General features: G+C 53.4%; 8 protein-coding genes across 8 annotated transcripts; 4 read left to right on the top strand and 4 right to left on the bottom strand.

Moving 5' to 3' along the window:
• Positions 1-1,319: 1,319 nt before the first annotated feature.
• On the top strand, positions 1,320-2,508 carry BDP55DRAFT_698779 (uncharacterized protein; the record flags this gene model as incomplete). The annotated part of the gene is made up of 3 exons (XM_060577816.1): positions 1,320-1,571; positions 1,621-2,108; positions 2,172-2,508. 3 exons carry the CDS (start codon positions 1,320-1,322, stop codon positions 2,506-2,508), a joined length of 1,077 nt encoding a protein of 358 aa, XP_060422566.1.
• A 128-nt stretch (positions 2,509-2,636) lies between these two features.
• On the bottom strand, positions 2,637-4,756 carry BDP55DRAFT_638424 (heterokaryon incompatibility protein-domain-containing protein; the record flags this gene model as incomplete). The annotated part of the gene is made up of 2 exons (XM_060573112.1): positions 2,637-4,246; positions 4,312-4,756. 2 exons carry the CDS (start codon positions 4,754-4,756, stop codon positions 2,637-2,639), a joined length of 2,055 nt encoding a protein of 684 aa, XP_060422567.1.
• A 606-nt stretch (positions 4,757-5,362) lies between these two features.
• BDP55DRAFT_638425 (uncharacterized protein) lies at positions 5,363-5,904 on the bottom strand (the record flags this gene model as incomplete). Its single annotated transcript, XM_060573113.1, has 2 exons — positions 5,363-5,524; positions 5,566-5,904. The coding sequence occupies 2 exons, from the start codon at positions 5,902-5,904 to the stop codon at positions 5,363-5,365; spliced, it is 501 nt and encodes a 166-aa protein (XP_060422568.1).
• Positions 5,905-6,138: 234 nt separating this feature from the next.
• BDP55DRAFT_520407 (uncharacterized protein) lies at positions 6,139-7,022 on the top strand (the record flags this gene model as incomplete). Its single annotated transcript, XM_060567765.1, has 2 exons — positions 6,139-6,729; positions 6,786-7,022. Coding segments are annotated over 2 exons (828 nt in total), but the record flags the coding sequence as incomplete, so codon positions are not given.
• A 688-nt stretch (positions 7,023-7,710) lies between these two features.
• Positions 7,711-8,959, bottom strand: BDP55DRAFT_418487 (iron/manganese superoxide dismutase). Its single transcript, XM_060567431.1, has 3 exons — positions 8,536-8,959; positions 8,199-8,464; positions 7,711-8,135 (listed from the first exon to the last, which is right to left on the bottom strand). The coding sequence occupies exons 1-3, from the start codon at positions 8,663-8,665 to the stop codon at positions 7,836-7,838; spliced, it is 696 nt and encodes a 231-aa protein (XP_060422570.1). The 5' UTR covers positions 8,666-8,959; the 3' UTR covers positions 7,711-7,835.
• A 238-nt stretch (positions 8,960-9,197) lies between these two features.
• On the top strand, positions 9,198-9,998 carry BDP55DRAFT_638428 (DNA replication complex GINS protein psf-3; the record flags this gene model as incomplete). Its single annotated transcript, XM_060573114.1, has 3 exons — positions 9,198-9,208; positions 9,266-9,398; positions 9,489-9,998. 3 exons carry the CDS (start codon positions 9,198-9,200, stop codon positions 9,996-9,998), a joined length of 654 nt encoding a protein of 217 aa, XP_060422571.1.
• A 952-nt stretch (positions 9,999-10,950) lies between these two features.
• On the top strand, positions 10,951-12,238 carry BDP55DRAFT_698783 (TfdA family taurine catabolism dioxygenase TauD; the record flags this gene model as incomplete). The annotated part of the gene is made up of 2 exons (XM_060577817.1): positions 10,951-11,065; positions 11,205-12,238. 2 exons carry the CDS (start codon positions 10,951-10,953, stop codon positions 12,236-12,238), a joined length of 1,149 nt encoding a protein of 382 aa, XP_060422572.1.
• An 811-nt stretch (positions 12,239-13,049) lies between these two features.
• On the bottom strand, positions 13,050-13,591 carry BDP55DRAFT_638430 (uncharacterized protein; the record flags this gene model as incomplete). The annotated part of the gene is made up of 2 exons (XM_060573115.1): positions 13,050-13,192; positions 13,252-13,591. The coding sequence occupies 2 exons, from the start codon at positions 13,589-13,591 to the stop codon at positions 13,050-13,052; spliced, it is 483 nt and encodes a 160-aa protein (XP_060422573.1).
• Between the last annotated feature and the right edge of the window lie 1,138 nt (positions 13,592-14,729).

The raw sequence follows: 14,729 nt of genomic DNA on the forward strand, positions 1-14,729 counted from the left end.
GTCGTCTCTGACAACCACAAAGCTCCTCCTTGCCTGAATCCCCATACCACGCCTTACATTTACATCACGTTTGCGTACACACTGTCTACCAAACTTGTTGTTTGTGCATGTACATATTGGGGAGGATTGTCAGACCTGGAGCCGCCCAGACCCGCTGTCAGCTGGGTCCTCTGAAGGCCGGTTTGATTGTCGGAGTCAAGTCCGAGGAATGCTAAGGTGGATTCATACCGTAAGCTAGCCGTCTTTTTTTCGTCTTCCTTGCGTCTTTCTGTTATCATGGTCATGTTCATCCTCAGTTCCCCTGCTGCGATACCTGTGCGGCGTCTACATATGCCGCCGTTCTCTTGATGGAACACCAAGTAGGCACTTGGTAGGCAACAAGAAATTGCCACCAACAACTCCCCACCAACAACTCCCCACCTCCTGACATTGGTCTCGGGGCCGATGTATGGAGTGAACACATGCAGTAGTTTCTGATCGCCAGACAGGGTGCCTCCCTCTCTCAAGTCCCCCTGCACGAACATTTGGTGAGGGAAGCGGGGTTCGAGCATGGTTATGAGGTGCTCTAAGCTTTCTGTATAGTCCGAGGTGTTGTGCCTCGAACTCTAACACCCGACTCTGGGGACGTCGGGCAATCGGCCGCCAGTCGCAGTCACCGGTTCATAAGGTAGTAGCTAGTGTGCTCGAACTTTCGCAACTCTTCCTAGACAGTGGAAGTAGAAATAGGTGCCAACCTCATCACTGAAGTGGATAAGAGGCACGTACATGGCAATCATCACCGCTGGTGTAAACCATGAGAGACATCAGGCTGCCAATTGAGCAGCCTTCTTCCGACGATTGGAAGCACAGGGCATTGTCCCATGTTTACGAAGAACTGGATTGGGAATTAGGTGCACTTTCCGATGTTGAACCCTGAAAACTTTTATCGAAGCAGAGGCCAAGCCTATCATCCTTAAGTTTCACAAAAAAGACTTCGGCCACATTGGTTTGGGGACAAGGGTCGACCATGATCAATACGTCTCGAACGCTCTTAACATCACCAAAGTTGCCGGATTGCGAAATAAATCGCCTTGCTGCCGAGCGATTCGCCAGGGAGAGTTCCAGGCTGCATGTTTCTGACACCCTGCCGCCGAAAACTTCAAGTGGTTACCATGCGAGTCGAACGCCGGCCGATACCACTAGGTTTGCCAGGCAGAGAGTATTAAGCGCGAGACCGATCGTGTAAAGCGTTCGCGACGACAGGTTCTTGAACCGCCTCCTACATCCGCAACAGCCATGCGACAGTCGAGCAGACATCTAGTTGCTCCAGTAGCGCCAACATGTCGACGCCGCTCCTGCCGGTATATTTCGAATTGAGCTGGTCGATTCTGAGTACCATTGGTGCCGCCAACGTGATTCTTGGCTTCCTCATCGTCGGAATCACAACCTTGTCTCAGATAACCGCGGTGCCGATCATATCGTCAGCTGCTGGCGCCATCGCCAACGGGCTTTGCTACTATGCATTTTACGATGAGACGTACTCACTGAAAAGCAAAGCTGCAGCCTCGGTGTTTGGTGATATATTTTGGATGGTGAGGTTGGATTTCAGCCACGGTCTGCGTGCACTAACCTTGCCTCTAGATTCAAGAAGTCGGATTGTCCTTCTATAGCTACGTCCTTCTCCGAAGAATTCTCAAGGACCTGAGCTGGAAGATCTTCAATAGCTTGTTCTGGATCATGGTTCTCTCAATCATATCAATCCGCATCATGATCGCCGTCTCACGCGCCAAATTCATCTTGAGGGGTAATACGAACTTGCAAAACACCGTCAACAACTTACACATCGGTTACTTTGTTCTCATAGCTTCCCTTGAATGTATGAGCTCCTTCTTTTTGCTTAAGACGTTTGCTGAAGTCAAATCGACATCCTTGAGGGCAGCTCTGAAGGGAGGCTTGTTCAAATACCTCATGCGAAGCACTGAAGTCCGGGTGGCCACACTGGCTGTGATTGGAACCATGCGAGCCGTCACATATTCATTCCAGATTGCGGCCCAAAGTGCGACGAATGCGGCGAGCCAGATTGATCGCTTCGCATATACACTAGAATGTCTATTCCCTGTGGTCATGTTGTGAGTAATACTCCGATACTCCCACGTAATGCGAGTTGCTGCTAACGAACATATTCTGAGTAGCATTGACATTCTGGCATCTAAACTCGTCTTCACGACACAGGTCTATCACCCAACAGAGCCAAGCCGACCGCCACTTAGGGGGTTTGCATCATATCAGAAGCCGAACGATTGGGACGCTGCCACGCAACACAGCGAGAGGCTGGTGGAGGTTCGCGGTGGCAGGCGGACGAGTTCCCAGGAGGACATCATCAGCGCTGGTCCGTCAAGTTCCAACATCGGTCTCGATGGAATCGAATCGACATCACTGGGGGGGATCAACAAAACGGTGGAGATTAGCGTGTGGCACTCCATGCCGGCGAGACCAGACAACCAGGCGCACTTCTTGACGTCTCCATAGCAAGATTTAAACACAGGGGGACCTCTGTCAACTACGTTTCTTCGTAGGGGGAAGCGATATAGCAGCACAGCATGGCGCACAGGCTGAAATACACCGATGATACCCTATCCTCACTTCGCTAACACAATTCACACCAAGGTGACAGTAGACTTCGTAGACGCCAGTAAGTCTGCCTCAAAGGCTGCTCCATCCTGAACTAACATCCCGATCCTCTTCATACAGTCCGGTCGATCCTCCGAAGGAATGACGAGCAGCGCTTGAGCACAGGGGTCCTTACGCTCGGGATCAGCCTTGAAAGGCGTGCCATATGTAAAAGTAAGAACCAAAGCATGCAGATCCATTGCCTTGAGAAGACTCGCACTAGCAGCATAGTCTCGGTCAATCGTGTCCAGCATTGCGTAGAAGTCGGTCTCGCCCTTTTCAGTCCTCAGGAGTACGTGTCCCGTCGGGCCTTTGTTGTCCGACACGACCATCTTGACGAGCGGGGCCTCGAGCTTGATCCAGCCGTCTTTGACGCGACCAAATGGATTCTCGCCATCAACTTCGACCTTTGTCTCGATGATCTCCGCATGAGGTACACTCTCCCCCAAGAATCCTGTCGCAGGGGTACCATCGACAGAGGCCCAGGACCAAGACGGAGCGCGGTAGCCTCCTGAAGCAGGCTTGCAGTTCAATGGCTGCCAACACAACCCCTCAATCAAGGAACCTCGCCACAGTCCCGCCAGATACTCATCGTCGAGTATCTTGCTGAACGTCTTCGCCACACCGGAGAATGCAGGCAGCTTGTCCGCAGAATTTGTCAGCTCCCGGGGTCCGTACTCGGACAGAAGGTGAGGCCAAGACTTGAGAGAGGATGCAGAGCGATTGAAGTCTTTGTGAAGCTCTGCCTGCTCTTCGGCGCGCTTTTCCACGTAGGCGATGACTTCCGGGTCAGGGTTGACGCAGGGCAATCGATGTGGGAGTTTGAACCCTTCTTCAGCTTGGAATCCCTCGAGGCATTCCCAGTACATTTGTTCGCTCCCGAAGTGCAGTATTCTTCGGGCAAGAACACGTTCCTGGAAGCCCCAAGCTCGTCTGGCCAGGGGCTCCTCCTTCATTTGCAAGTGGTACTCGTGGATGATTTCTTTGTGGAGAGGTAGTACAGAAGCAAGCATGAACTCGTCTTCGTTGCTGGCACTTCCCCGAGGGAGATTCAAGTATGTCCTTTTCTTTCGTGGCGAGAGGAGACCGCCGTTGATGTCGGAAGATTTCGTGGCCGCAATAGTAAGATATGAGTTGGAGTAGACGGCGGCCATTTGGCCTGACTCTCGTTCCCAGTCTTTGAGATCGTCCTGGCAAATACAGAGACTGTCGATCCAGAGGTACCGGACTCCGAGGATTCGAGTTATAAAGACTGCATCTTGGAGGGTCTGCGGCATGGAGTCCAGTGGGACCCCTTCCTTACGTGCTTGCATCGTCTCGTTGGTTGTGGTGAAGTGCTTTGATCCTGGACCCCAGCAGTAGCTGAGAGTGATGTACCGATCGTGGACATCAGCGCCTGGCTCGATAAGCTTGATGGAGGGACCGAACTCCAGAGTCCCAACATCAAGTACACGACTTGGTAGAGGAGACTTTCCGCGAGTACTACAATAGTCATGTTCGTTGCACTTTTCAAGCCAGTCAACAGCTCGGCGGAGTGTCGTCTCGTCTGGGACTTCTTTCAACACACGACCAGAGGAACCAGCAGTGCGAGGATCACCTAAGCCACAAGTTAGTACGTGGACCAAATGAATGGTGTTGAACAGATTCTGGAGGGAAGCTCACCTTCGTCGGAACTGAAGCCGATGGACGCAATCGGTACGAGCCACTTGTCACTCCCCCAAGAGCTTCTACTCACAACCCAGAACCCATCGCCAGTGACTTTGGGCTCCGAGCGCTTCGTCAACCACATATCCCAACTAGGCTCGGTCTGCATCACACCGCGTCTTGGCTGGCGAAGGCTGGCGATCTCCTCTATCAGGGCATCGGCTTCGTTCTCGATGATCTGACAGAGCTCGCAGCCGCCAGAAGCGGCTCGGCGTAGGCTTTGGAGGCTGGAATGATACTGGACGCCGAATCTTTTGATGGGTGTATCTTTCTCAATCAGGGAACTCTTCAATACCAGGTGATGGAATCGCGGGTAGCCGCTCAACGTCTTTATGAAGTTGTCATTCGGGAAGGGAGGGAGATCTTCCCAAGAGATGGATCGGCAGAGGTCGCACAGGGGCATGGCGAGGGTACGGGTGCCTCTCGCGGTGAAATACTGGCGAGTAGAACAATATGAATTGGTCGGAATTTGAGCAATATGCTATCTTTGATGAGAACATTATCAATCTCGATCATTTAGAGCAGCTTTTCCCGTCCTCTCTTATCTCGATGAAGCCTAGGCGTGGCGGACTCGCGAACCATTTGGTTCTGCCTAATGTGCACACGTGAGGTTCGATCTGGTCCGTACCAAAAGACCTTCGGGCCAATCCTTTGCCGATCGACCCGAGATGCGGCTTTCGTGCATTTAGGCCATTTCCTCGATTGGACAGATTATGACAGAACCGCGGGTTGTCACTGTCCAGGAATCGCCACGGTCAACGACGAAGTCAGTTGAAGCTTTTTTCTGCTGTTGTACGGAGTACAAGGCTTCGTTGCTAGACAAAGGACGCAATCCCGGGAAATTGGAGTCTGGGATTCAAGGTAAGGTCGTAAGACAAGGTAGAGCAGCATGCAGTAATTGGCCTCAAGCATCCATGGGACTGAGGAGTTAAACACTCAGAGCGATACCACGAATCATCATCCAGTCTTGGGCCCGTTTTCAATCACAAACAAGGTTAATTCAATGTTGTCAGCTCGTTGCCTGTCGGCGAATTAGCCAGGGGTCGCGGCCTGTCGCTTTCAAATTCCCGTCCAGGCTGCCCTTCATCAAGACCGATGGAACGCCGGAAAGGGACTTTGGTATTTCCAGTGCAACCGCCCTCTGGCGGTGCATGACGCTCTGCATATTGAGCTGTCATTTCAGTCAGCCCAGCCCTATTAGTTGCAGGATACCAGAGGCCGCAATGAGAGACCCTGCTGTGCCGCCTCCTTTGCGTCAACGTCTTCCCAAATCTCGCAAAGCACGTAGCCTGATGATTTGCCAAGTATTGTCCTTTTGCCCGTCTGAAGTGTACTTGAGAACCCTACGCGCCAGAGGAGCCCCTGCCATTGAACGGGGGAACATTCTAACGAGGCAACCTTGTACATCAATGGAGCAGGGGGCATCTCGATGTCGGCTGTTATCTGGCAATGCTTCTCCTGCGGGTGACAAGGCACAGTTGCAGATCTTGGCTCGTGTCCTTGTGTCGAACCTGGGGGCCGGTCCAGCTCTGCAAAGTAGGTAGCCTCCATAGTGGCTTACAAGGATACGAGACTTTTGAGCCCTTGTATTGTATCCCGTAGATTTGGAAAGTATTGAAACAAGACGAAGCGATGTAAGCAAAAGCCTTGCCTTAGCGTGAGCCCGGATGTGAGCCCAGATATACATATTGCAAGAGACCCAAGACGGCTTTTCGCTCGTTTTCTTGGTTTCTTGGAACTTTGGTGTTTCTGACATTTCGGCATCTTCCATCGTAACCGTTCGCCATGGATCGTCCAGCAGGGTCTGTTCAACCAGGGCTCGAAGTAGGCACCCACTACGACAACACTCCTATAGCCATCGCCAACGGAGCAAATCACTGGCAGTCTGCCTCACAGAACGGCTCAGGTTATAGTGAGCACAAGCCGTTGGACAATGGCTACTCTTCGCAAGCCCCTGGAAGCCATGTTGGAGGACAGGAGGAACAGCGGCCGGCTCGGCGATTCCCATGGTGTATCGCGATCATTGTGGCTCTAGTCGTTTTGGTCCTTGGAGGTGTTATCGGAGGCGTGGCCGCGTGGAGAGTGACGGCAAATCGGAGCGAGCAGTCACGGACGGGTAGTCAAGGGTCGGGAGACGGCGATACGCCATCGACGAGCGCCACCAAGATCATGCAGAATTCGGCTGTATCTGCTGTCGGATGGCGATACGGATCCGACATTACCCTGCAAGTCTTCTTCCAAGGCACGGACGGTTCATTGAGAAGGTCTCAGTACATGACCATCTACCAAGCCTGGACTCCCCCGATGGAAGCTGGTGCGGCCCCCAAGGTCGGCTCTCCTTTCGGCGCCGGTCAGCTATGGACCAAGCCCGATGAGGTTCGTAATCACCCTGTTTCCACCGGTAGACCTTTCACTAAAGATGCCTCGTGAAGCCCTTGCCTGTCATCCCGCAGTCTGAAGTCTTCTATGTTGGATCGCCAGACAAGATCCTGGGCGTCAATTGGCGTGAAGGATTCTCAAGAGGGGGCCTGACAGACAGCGTCAATGAGGCAGGTTACACCATCAGCAACACGGGCACACAGATGGCATCGTATTGGCCGTCTACCATTGTCCAGGCAAGCAACGGAGACGTTATGGAGGTATTCTTCGATTACAAGTCGCCCAGGTTCCAGGAGCCCAAAATCGTTGGGGTGACAGCCTCACCAGGCTCGGCACTGGTGATTCTTCCTCGAGAAGTAATCCACTCAGCTGGAGAACAGACGTCTGCATCGAGCGCTCGTATCATCTACCGCAGCACCGACGGCCATCTGCAAAACTATGATCGCTCATCTGATGGCCAGCAGCTTACTTCGACGGGCCAGCTACCGGTGACTGTTGACTCAAACTTTACCATGGCTGGCTTTGCTGTAGCTCGGTTGGATTCCAGCGGCCAAAGGTCGGAGGCCCTCAATACATGGATCCTATACCAGGATTCCAAGACTGGCAAGATATCCTATGTGTATGAGGACGATGCGACAGGGTGGAAAGGGCCAGAGACAGATTCTGTTTTCGACGGTGCCGATAATCCAACGCACATCGCCTGTGTTACAGCTGCGTCGGCTAAGATTCCGGAGGTGCCTCTAGAGGCATCGCATGACCTCAGTCATTGCTTCTTCCAAGTGAACCGACAACTGAAGCACGTCCACTTCGATGGTAGCAAGTGGGCAGATATGGGATTCCTCCCAATACCATGAGATGGCGTCGAGACATCGTTGACTAGAGCGAGGAGTTTGGGGCTTGTTTCTGTCGGCCGAGGTCGTAAAATGATCATTATCACCTTAGCTACAAAACGTGTTAATGTATCCGTAGTATATTGATTGGTTGAAATTGGAGTGGCTGTCACAGCCTGGCACGCTGCTGAACAGCAGGTTGACATTGATCGAACACGGTAAATTCTTGCTAGGTATCAACAGTTGCATATCGTACATGTGTCCAATCTTTGCTTATTTCTCGAAGCGCTTGGCGACAGTCTTCCAGTTGACAACGTTCCAGATGGCGTCAAAGTACTCGGCCTTGCGGTTCTGGTACTGCAGGTAGTAGGCGTGCTCCCAAGCGTCGATGCCAAGGAGAGGCTCGAGGTTGCCGGTAACGGGGTCCTGGTTCGCGCGAGTGACGACGCCGAGGGTGCCGCTAGTCTTGTCCTTGACCAGCCAGGCCCAGCCGCTGCCCTGAATGCCGGCCAGGGAGGTGTTAATCTGCTTGCGCAGTGTGTCGAAGGATCCAAAGTCCTCCTTGATGGCTTGCTGCGAGATGTGTCAGTATCTTCTCTTAGTAGGGTATTGGGCTGATGGAGAGAAACATCGTACAGCCAGCTTGCCGTCGGGCTCGCCACCGCCATCTCTGCTGGCAGGGGCGAGGTTCTCCCAGAAGAGAGAGTGATTGACGTGGCCACCGCCGTGGAAGTTGATCAAGGGAGCTTGGGCAGCAGCCTTGGCGTAGTCGCCCTTGGCGTTGGCATCCTCGACGGTCTCGAGAGCGGTGTTGAGGCCGTTGACATAGGTCTGGTGGTGCTTGGAGTGGTGAAGCTCCATGACCTGGGCCGAGATGTAGGGCTCGAGGGCGCCGTAGTCGTCTAGATAGGAGGAGACATCAGCGCGCCTGTGTCTAACAACGAAAGAGGATCAGAGCGACGGCGCTACTCACATGAGATGTCGGGCAGAGTGGCCTTGCCGCGGACGAAGCTGGTGCTGGCCAAAGCAGCAGCAGGCTTAGCGGCGCCAGCTCGCAGAGCTGTGCGGAGGACAGGCGCGGTACGGAGGAGAGTGGACGACATTTTGCGTATTCTATGTCTTTTGATTAGTGCCAATGGCTTTTTGGTGAAGATCGTGAGATGCTGAAGAGCCAAGGAGCGAGGCTGGAAGGGCGTAAAAGTACCTTTTGACGTTGGATTGACGGGTTGACAAATGCAGGTGCAAACCTCAGAATGATGTCAATTGCGGGAGGTTCGGTCGGCTATTACGTGAGGGAGCTCGGATCTCCAGAAAAGCTGTCCCCGGGTTACGGCTACCGAGCTATTGCTGGCCGGGCTCGCTCTTCAGCGCTTTTGCGCTTCTCCCCGTGTTCCTCCAGCGGCCCCCCGTCCACTGTTAGGTACCTAAGATAATCACCTAATCTAGCGTTCAGCGAATGAAAGACGTGGAGAAATGTCGTCATCCACTAAAAGTGGAGAGCTGTTCCCTCCAGTTTCTCTGGAGCTCTTTGAACTTAGGTTTCTTAGGTAATCCGTCCCGTCTCATTGGGTGCTGCCTCCTTACCTAATAGAAGCATAGCCACATGCTGACACGTGTGGCTTGACGGTGACAGACATGGCGGGGTGGTGTGTGGCTGCCCGAGCACCAAGAATCGCGTCTACTGCACCATGAGACGCGTCAAGCTTGACAAGCAAATCTTCCGAGCCTGAAGTTGCTTCTCAGTTACAAACAACCAGCCCGGCGAAGCAGCACTCTGCTTTGAAAGAAGTCAAGATGTCGTACTATGACATAGATTCCATTCTGACAGATGCCGAAGTATGTAGCGACTCCCCAGATCAAACCCCTCCATGTACACCGCTTCCTTCACAGTCGTGCAATGGTGAACAAAAGCTAACGACTGCTTAGAAAGTCCCCTGCAAATTTGAACTCGATGTCGCCGACCTCGGATACCTCGACAATAACCCTTCGCATGTTTTGAAGGCAGGAACCAATGTCTCCCTCCCACTCTGGCTCGCCGAGATGCTCGCCCTTGCCAACGCAGGCACCGACGACGACTCCAAGGCGCCGGTCACCTTGAACCTTCCTCCCTCGCTATCAAATCAAGTTGTGCAAGCACTCAAGGCCGATGCGCGCTCGGTGCCGGTCAGAGACCAAAGCGCCCACTTTTACGGACTCGGCACTCGCATTCTGGATCTCTTTGACGAGCGCGACCTTAGCGATACCATACGAAAGACCTTTATAGCGCGCGCGTCTGAGATCGCCTTGCACGCTCGAAAAGGAGGTGATGATGGTGTTGGAGGCTCCGGTGAGGACTTCCTCCGCGGTCTGGACGAGTGGGAGCGAGGACTCTTCCGAAAGGCCCACGACGGTACAAAGGCCTCTAAGGAATGGATGGACAAGGTCAAGAAGCACTGAGGAGCCGCCTACGGTATGCCTTGATCATGCAATCCATCATAAAAATTGCAACCACAGCATTGCAGGCACGTCCTCGCTTGTTTCCCTTCACGAACAAGCTAGGACGGCTACAGTCAGTACCTACCGGACGTGGAGAGGCTCCCGGCCTGCAGTCAGTCTCTGGAACAGACAACGCGCCGAAGTATTGACAGGACTCTCCCGCCGCTTTCCTCCGATGCCGCGGTCCGCTTCGGTCGGGGCCGGGACGGAGACTGACGTGGTTTGACCAACAGCGAGGAGATTGCTACGCGAGAATTTGCGGGATCGCTTGCAAGAAAGTGAATTTTCAAACGTTCGCGGGATCATTCGCCTCTAGGCCGAGCCGCGGGTGGGAGGTGTAGGTTGGAGCGGTGGCGGGGTGAACTCGCGGCTCGGCGTTGGGGCTTTGAGCCGATGTTGGTTGGAGACTCATGGGCAGTACCGTATTACATGGGGAACTTGGGTACATGAGCACAGCCAGATATCAGATGGCTGTCTGTCAGCAATAAGCTGACGGAACTGCTTGACAGGACGCCCAATGTCTGAAGCCAGAGTCTTTGGCAAGTAGCAAAGTACGGATAGCCATCACCTAATGATACCAGCAAGATACAGACCAGAAATGTGCAATTCGGATGTTCCACGCTACAGCCTTATCGTCTAGAAACCCCACTATCTTAGTATCTCAGATCTCCAGACTCTTTAGTTCGAAGTGCGGGCGGGCCGGTGCGGGTGAGATAACAAACTCACCCGCAGCCATCGGCGGGATCCGAGCTGACGATTCCACCACTATGTCTTTCACAAGACATAAAAGCCTCTTCAGAGTCCCGGGACTACTTTATGGATTCATATGAGAGACTGTAAGACAGCTGAGATTCGAAACGAAGTCAAGACACTCTCAAGAACCAAGCATCAGCCTCAACTCCAGTCCCCCAAAATGGCCATCTCACAGATTCCTTCTCGCATAACCGTCCAGCCGATTGTCCCTGCTGCGGACTCGGCTGTCGACTTTGGCGCCACTATTAGCAACGCCGATATTGAGAATCTCACTGGTAAGATATGACGCATGCGTGTTACATTGAAAGCAATGATGTTGTACAAGTAGTGGGAGAACACCCGTGAAATCGGTAACCTCCTTTGGTAAGCTTCAGAAACAAAACTCACTTCAGACCAGGGGCTGACGATTTACAGATGCCGACTTTGATGTCATCCGTGAAGCTCTCTTCAAGCACCAAGTTCTCGTGATCAAAAATCAGGGACACGCCTCCCCCAAGGCCCAGTTTGAGATTACACAAAAGTTCGACCCTGACTCTGGTGAGAACTATGGACACGGCAAGACTCTGGACGCCAAGCGCTCCATCCTGCATCCCGACCTGAAGACCATCCCGCACCAGCCTCAAGTGCAAGTCATTGGCAACGGCTTCGTCGAGGAGTACGAGGGTCTGAAGAACATCCAGCTCAGACACCCTCACCACCGCACATTCCACGCCACGACCATCCCTGACGAGGATGACCTGGACTTTACACGTTTCTACCGGTGGCACATTGATGCCGCGCTCTACGGCCTCGCACCGCCCGTCGCCACAACTCTCCTGGCAGTCCGCGTGCCCGGCGGCCGCAAGCAAACCCTCCGCTACGACGACGGCACCGACGAAGAGATGACAGTCCCCCTCGGCACCACGGCCTTCGTGTCCGGCTACGCAATGTACGACAACCTCTCGCCCGAAGACCAAGAGTTCGTCCGCACGACAAAGGTGGAGTACGCACCGCACCCGTACGTGTGGATGAGCAGCGCCAAGTCCCGCTCCACCGGCCTGGGCATGGTCTCGGAGGGCAAGGAGGTCCCGCTCGACGACCTGCCCCCCATTGAGGAGGATAAAATCCAGATCCTGCCCATGTGCTGGCGGAACCCCGTCACGGACCGGCTGGCGTTGCAGGTCCACCCCTCGGCGGTGCGGAAGCTGCATCTGGCGGACGGCACCGTGGTGGAGGACCTCGCCGAGGTGCGGGAGAGGGTGCACCGGCTGCAGCGGCCGGGCATCTCGCCCAAGAACGTGTACGCTCACGACTGGGAGCAGGGTGACTTTGTCATCTTCCACAACCGCGGCGTGATTCACTCCGTGGTGGGCGCCTTTGCGGAAGATGAGGTGCGGCTGTTCCGGCAGTGCAACATTGCCGCCGCTCGGCTTCCGCTGGGACCTGTCGAAGTGGCCGCGGCTGTGTAGATTGGCTATTGTTTTTTTCGTTTCCGCATTGTTTATATGACCTTGTAATGAGATTTTAGCCCAATAAGATGTTTTCCTACGACGATCTTCATGTCTGATGCTCTGCGCTATTGAAGGCTAAACCCGCAATTAGACTTGAGAATTCGAGACATGCTGCGGATACCACGGTCCCCCTACCCATCAAACAGTATGTCTACATCACTGCACTTTCAACATCGTGATAAAATACCTCCTGTATACTTGATGAGTACGTGTAAGCCCATAGCTAGCGTCACATTTGAGTCGACATGTCAAAACGCTCTGACTCACCGGCCTACCTGACGATTTCCCCGCGATGTAATGGCACATGCATGTCGTGTCACACTGGTGAGCACGCCAACGAACGATCGGCATTCACGATCCGGAATCGGAGCCGGCGGCCGTGGGCTCCTGCCGAGATCTCCAACACCCCGCACCGAGCATTCCATGAGATACCGTCTCGTACGATATGACGAAATCGTGTGAGCCACTGGGTAGTATGCGCAATTTGATGAGGCAAGAGGACGGAAGAATAAAGATGTCAATGTTTCAATGTGTATCAAGTATGATTTGCGTGATGGATTAAATAATCTATGAGAAATCCGTGCCTTCAGAGCCACCAAGCCCAGATGTGAACAGTTGAACCTGGGAATATCCGATGAGACGCCTGACCGTAAACCGAAACTTTTGTTATGACAAAAAAAGGGGGTATCATTCTAATCAGAGCCGAGAGCCCTTCGCTTCGCTGAAAGAAAGGATGAATGCAATAGTTGGGCGGTCCGTATGCATAAGTCTAGAGGTGCTTCCAGAACTTCCACTTTTGCGACTTTTGAGCGTGCTCGAGGTCGGTGATGAGGAACTTGCTGAGCTTCTTCCAGCCCTCTTCGGGGAGGGACTCGATGGAGTCGTTGAGCATGTCCATGCAGTACTTGGTGGCTGAGTATAGTGTTAGTGGAAGACTGTTATCAGGGGGTAAACACTGGGTGTCAACATACGCATCATATCCATAGCATCCTCCCTGTCGGCAGCGATTTCCATGCGCGTCGAGTTGTAGCAGTGATATTCTTGCTGGAGCTCAAGCATGCACTCCCAAAGCTCTTGCAGGTTGGTGTCCTCAGCGGAGGCGCGGCGGCCGCTGAGGGAGGGTCTGGGCTGAGAAGTCTGTTCCACCGCCGTCGGACCCGGAACGCACTCGGTCATGGTGACGGTGGCATCGGCCTTTTCGTTCGTGGCGCAGGGCCTGATGACGATGTCGTCTTCGCTGTCGCTCTCGGGCCACGAGTAGCCTGAGCTGCTTCGCTTGGGGAACTGAGTTTGTGACTGACGGCCGAACATGTTGAAGAGTAAGGTGTATATGTGATCCTTGCGTGTAGGAGAGTTGAGTGTGGAGATGGGAGGTGGTATATGTGGTAGCACGTCTGTGTATGTGGTACCGTTGTGTTGGTATTTGTACTCTATGGTGAGGTGAGGCGAGGTGAGGTGAGGTGTTGTAAGTGTCTGTGCTTATTGTTGACGTGAGGTGTCGATGGGTGCCCGATGTAAATATAGGGGGAACCGTTCAGACGAAGAGCCAAGTGCCGTGCCAGGAAATGGGATCTGACGAATATGACGAGAGAGCAGTTCGAACGGGATTCCAAGTCCACTATATAAGCCGCGGGTGCCGGAACCCTATGCAGTGATCACCAATCTAAAGCTCAGATCGTTCGAGACGAGGCGCCCTAAAAATCTGAAGAGCGATGGGCGATCAGACCCGCGGTAGCGCCCAACGGAACAAGGCCGATCCTTACTTACTCATGCCAACGCCCATGGCCATTTGTACCAGCCCGTCAGGCCAAAGGAAGTTGGGAAGTTGGGATGGGTGTGTGTGTGTGTGTGTGGCTCTGGGCACACTCGTGGCACACCTCTCAGGGCGCTGAGGGTACAAAGCCAGCCATGGCCGCATACATCTCTGAGACTAAGGAGTAGCTACTAGTACGAAGTATGTATAATACTTGGGTAGAAGAGTAGTACTTTTGAGGTAATTCGGCCTAGAATGAGTAATGACGATGGGGCCGGGAGGGTTGCGCTGTGAGCTCCGTCTGGTCCGGGCAGTGTCCGGAACTGGGCATTAAATGGGTCCAACCAAGCAATTTTTTCTTCTCTTCTCCTTGAAAGTTGAAGTCATTGCTTCTTGGAGCTATTACTTTGGGGCCCTTTTGGGGACGAGGCCTTTTCCCCCGTATCCCAGCTACGAATCGATTCACACGAATCACTGATTCAAGGGAATTCAACGGCAAGAATGTGCAGAAAAAGGGCCGAACCACGTAACCAAAAGGGGCCCTACGCGAGGAAAAGAACTGGAGCTACGACGCAGTAGTTTTCGTTTGTGACGTTGAACTGGTCCCTAGAAACAATTAAACGAGAGGGGGGGAAATGGTATGGAAATTCTCCGATGTGTCAACAAATTTTCAGTTTTCGTGTCTCTCTCGATGAG

Source organism: Colletotrichum godetiae (assembly GCF_030913485.1).
Source record: "Colletotrichum godetiae strain CBS 193.32 chromosome Unknown BDP55scaffold_84, whole genome shotgun sequence".
NCBI classification, from domain to species: Eukaryota; Fungi; Ascomycota; class Sordariomycetes; order Glomerellales; family Glomerellaceae; genus Colletotrichum; species Colletotrichum godetiae.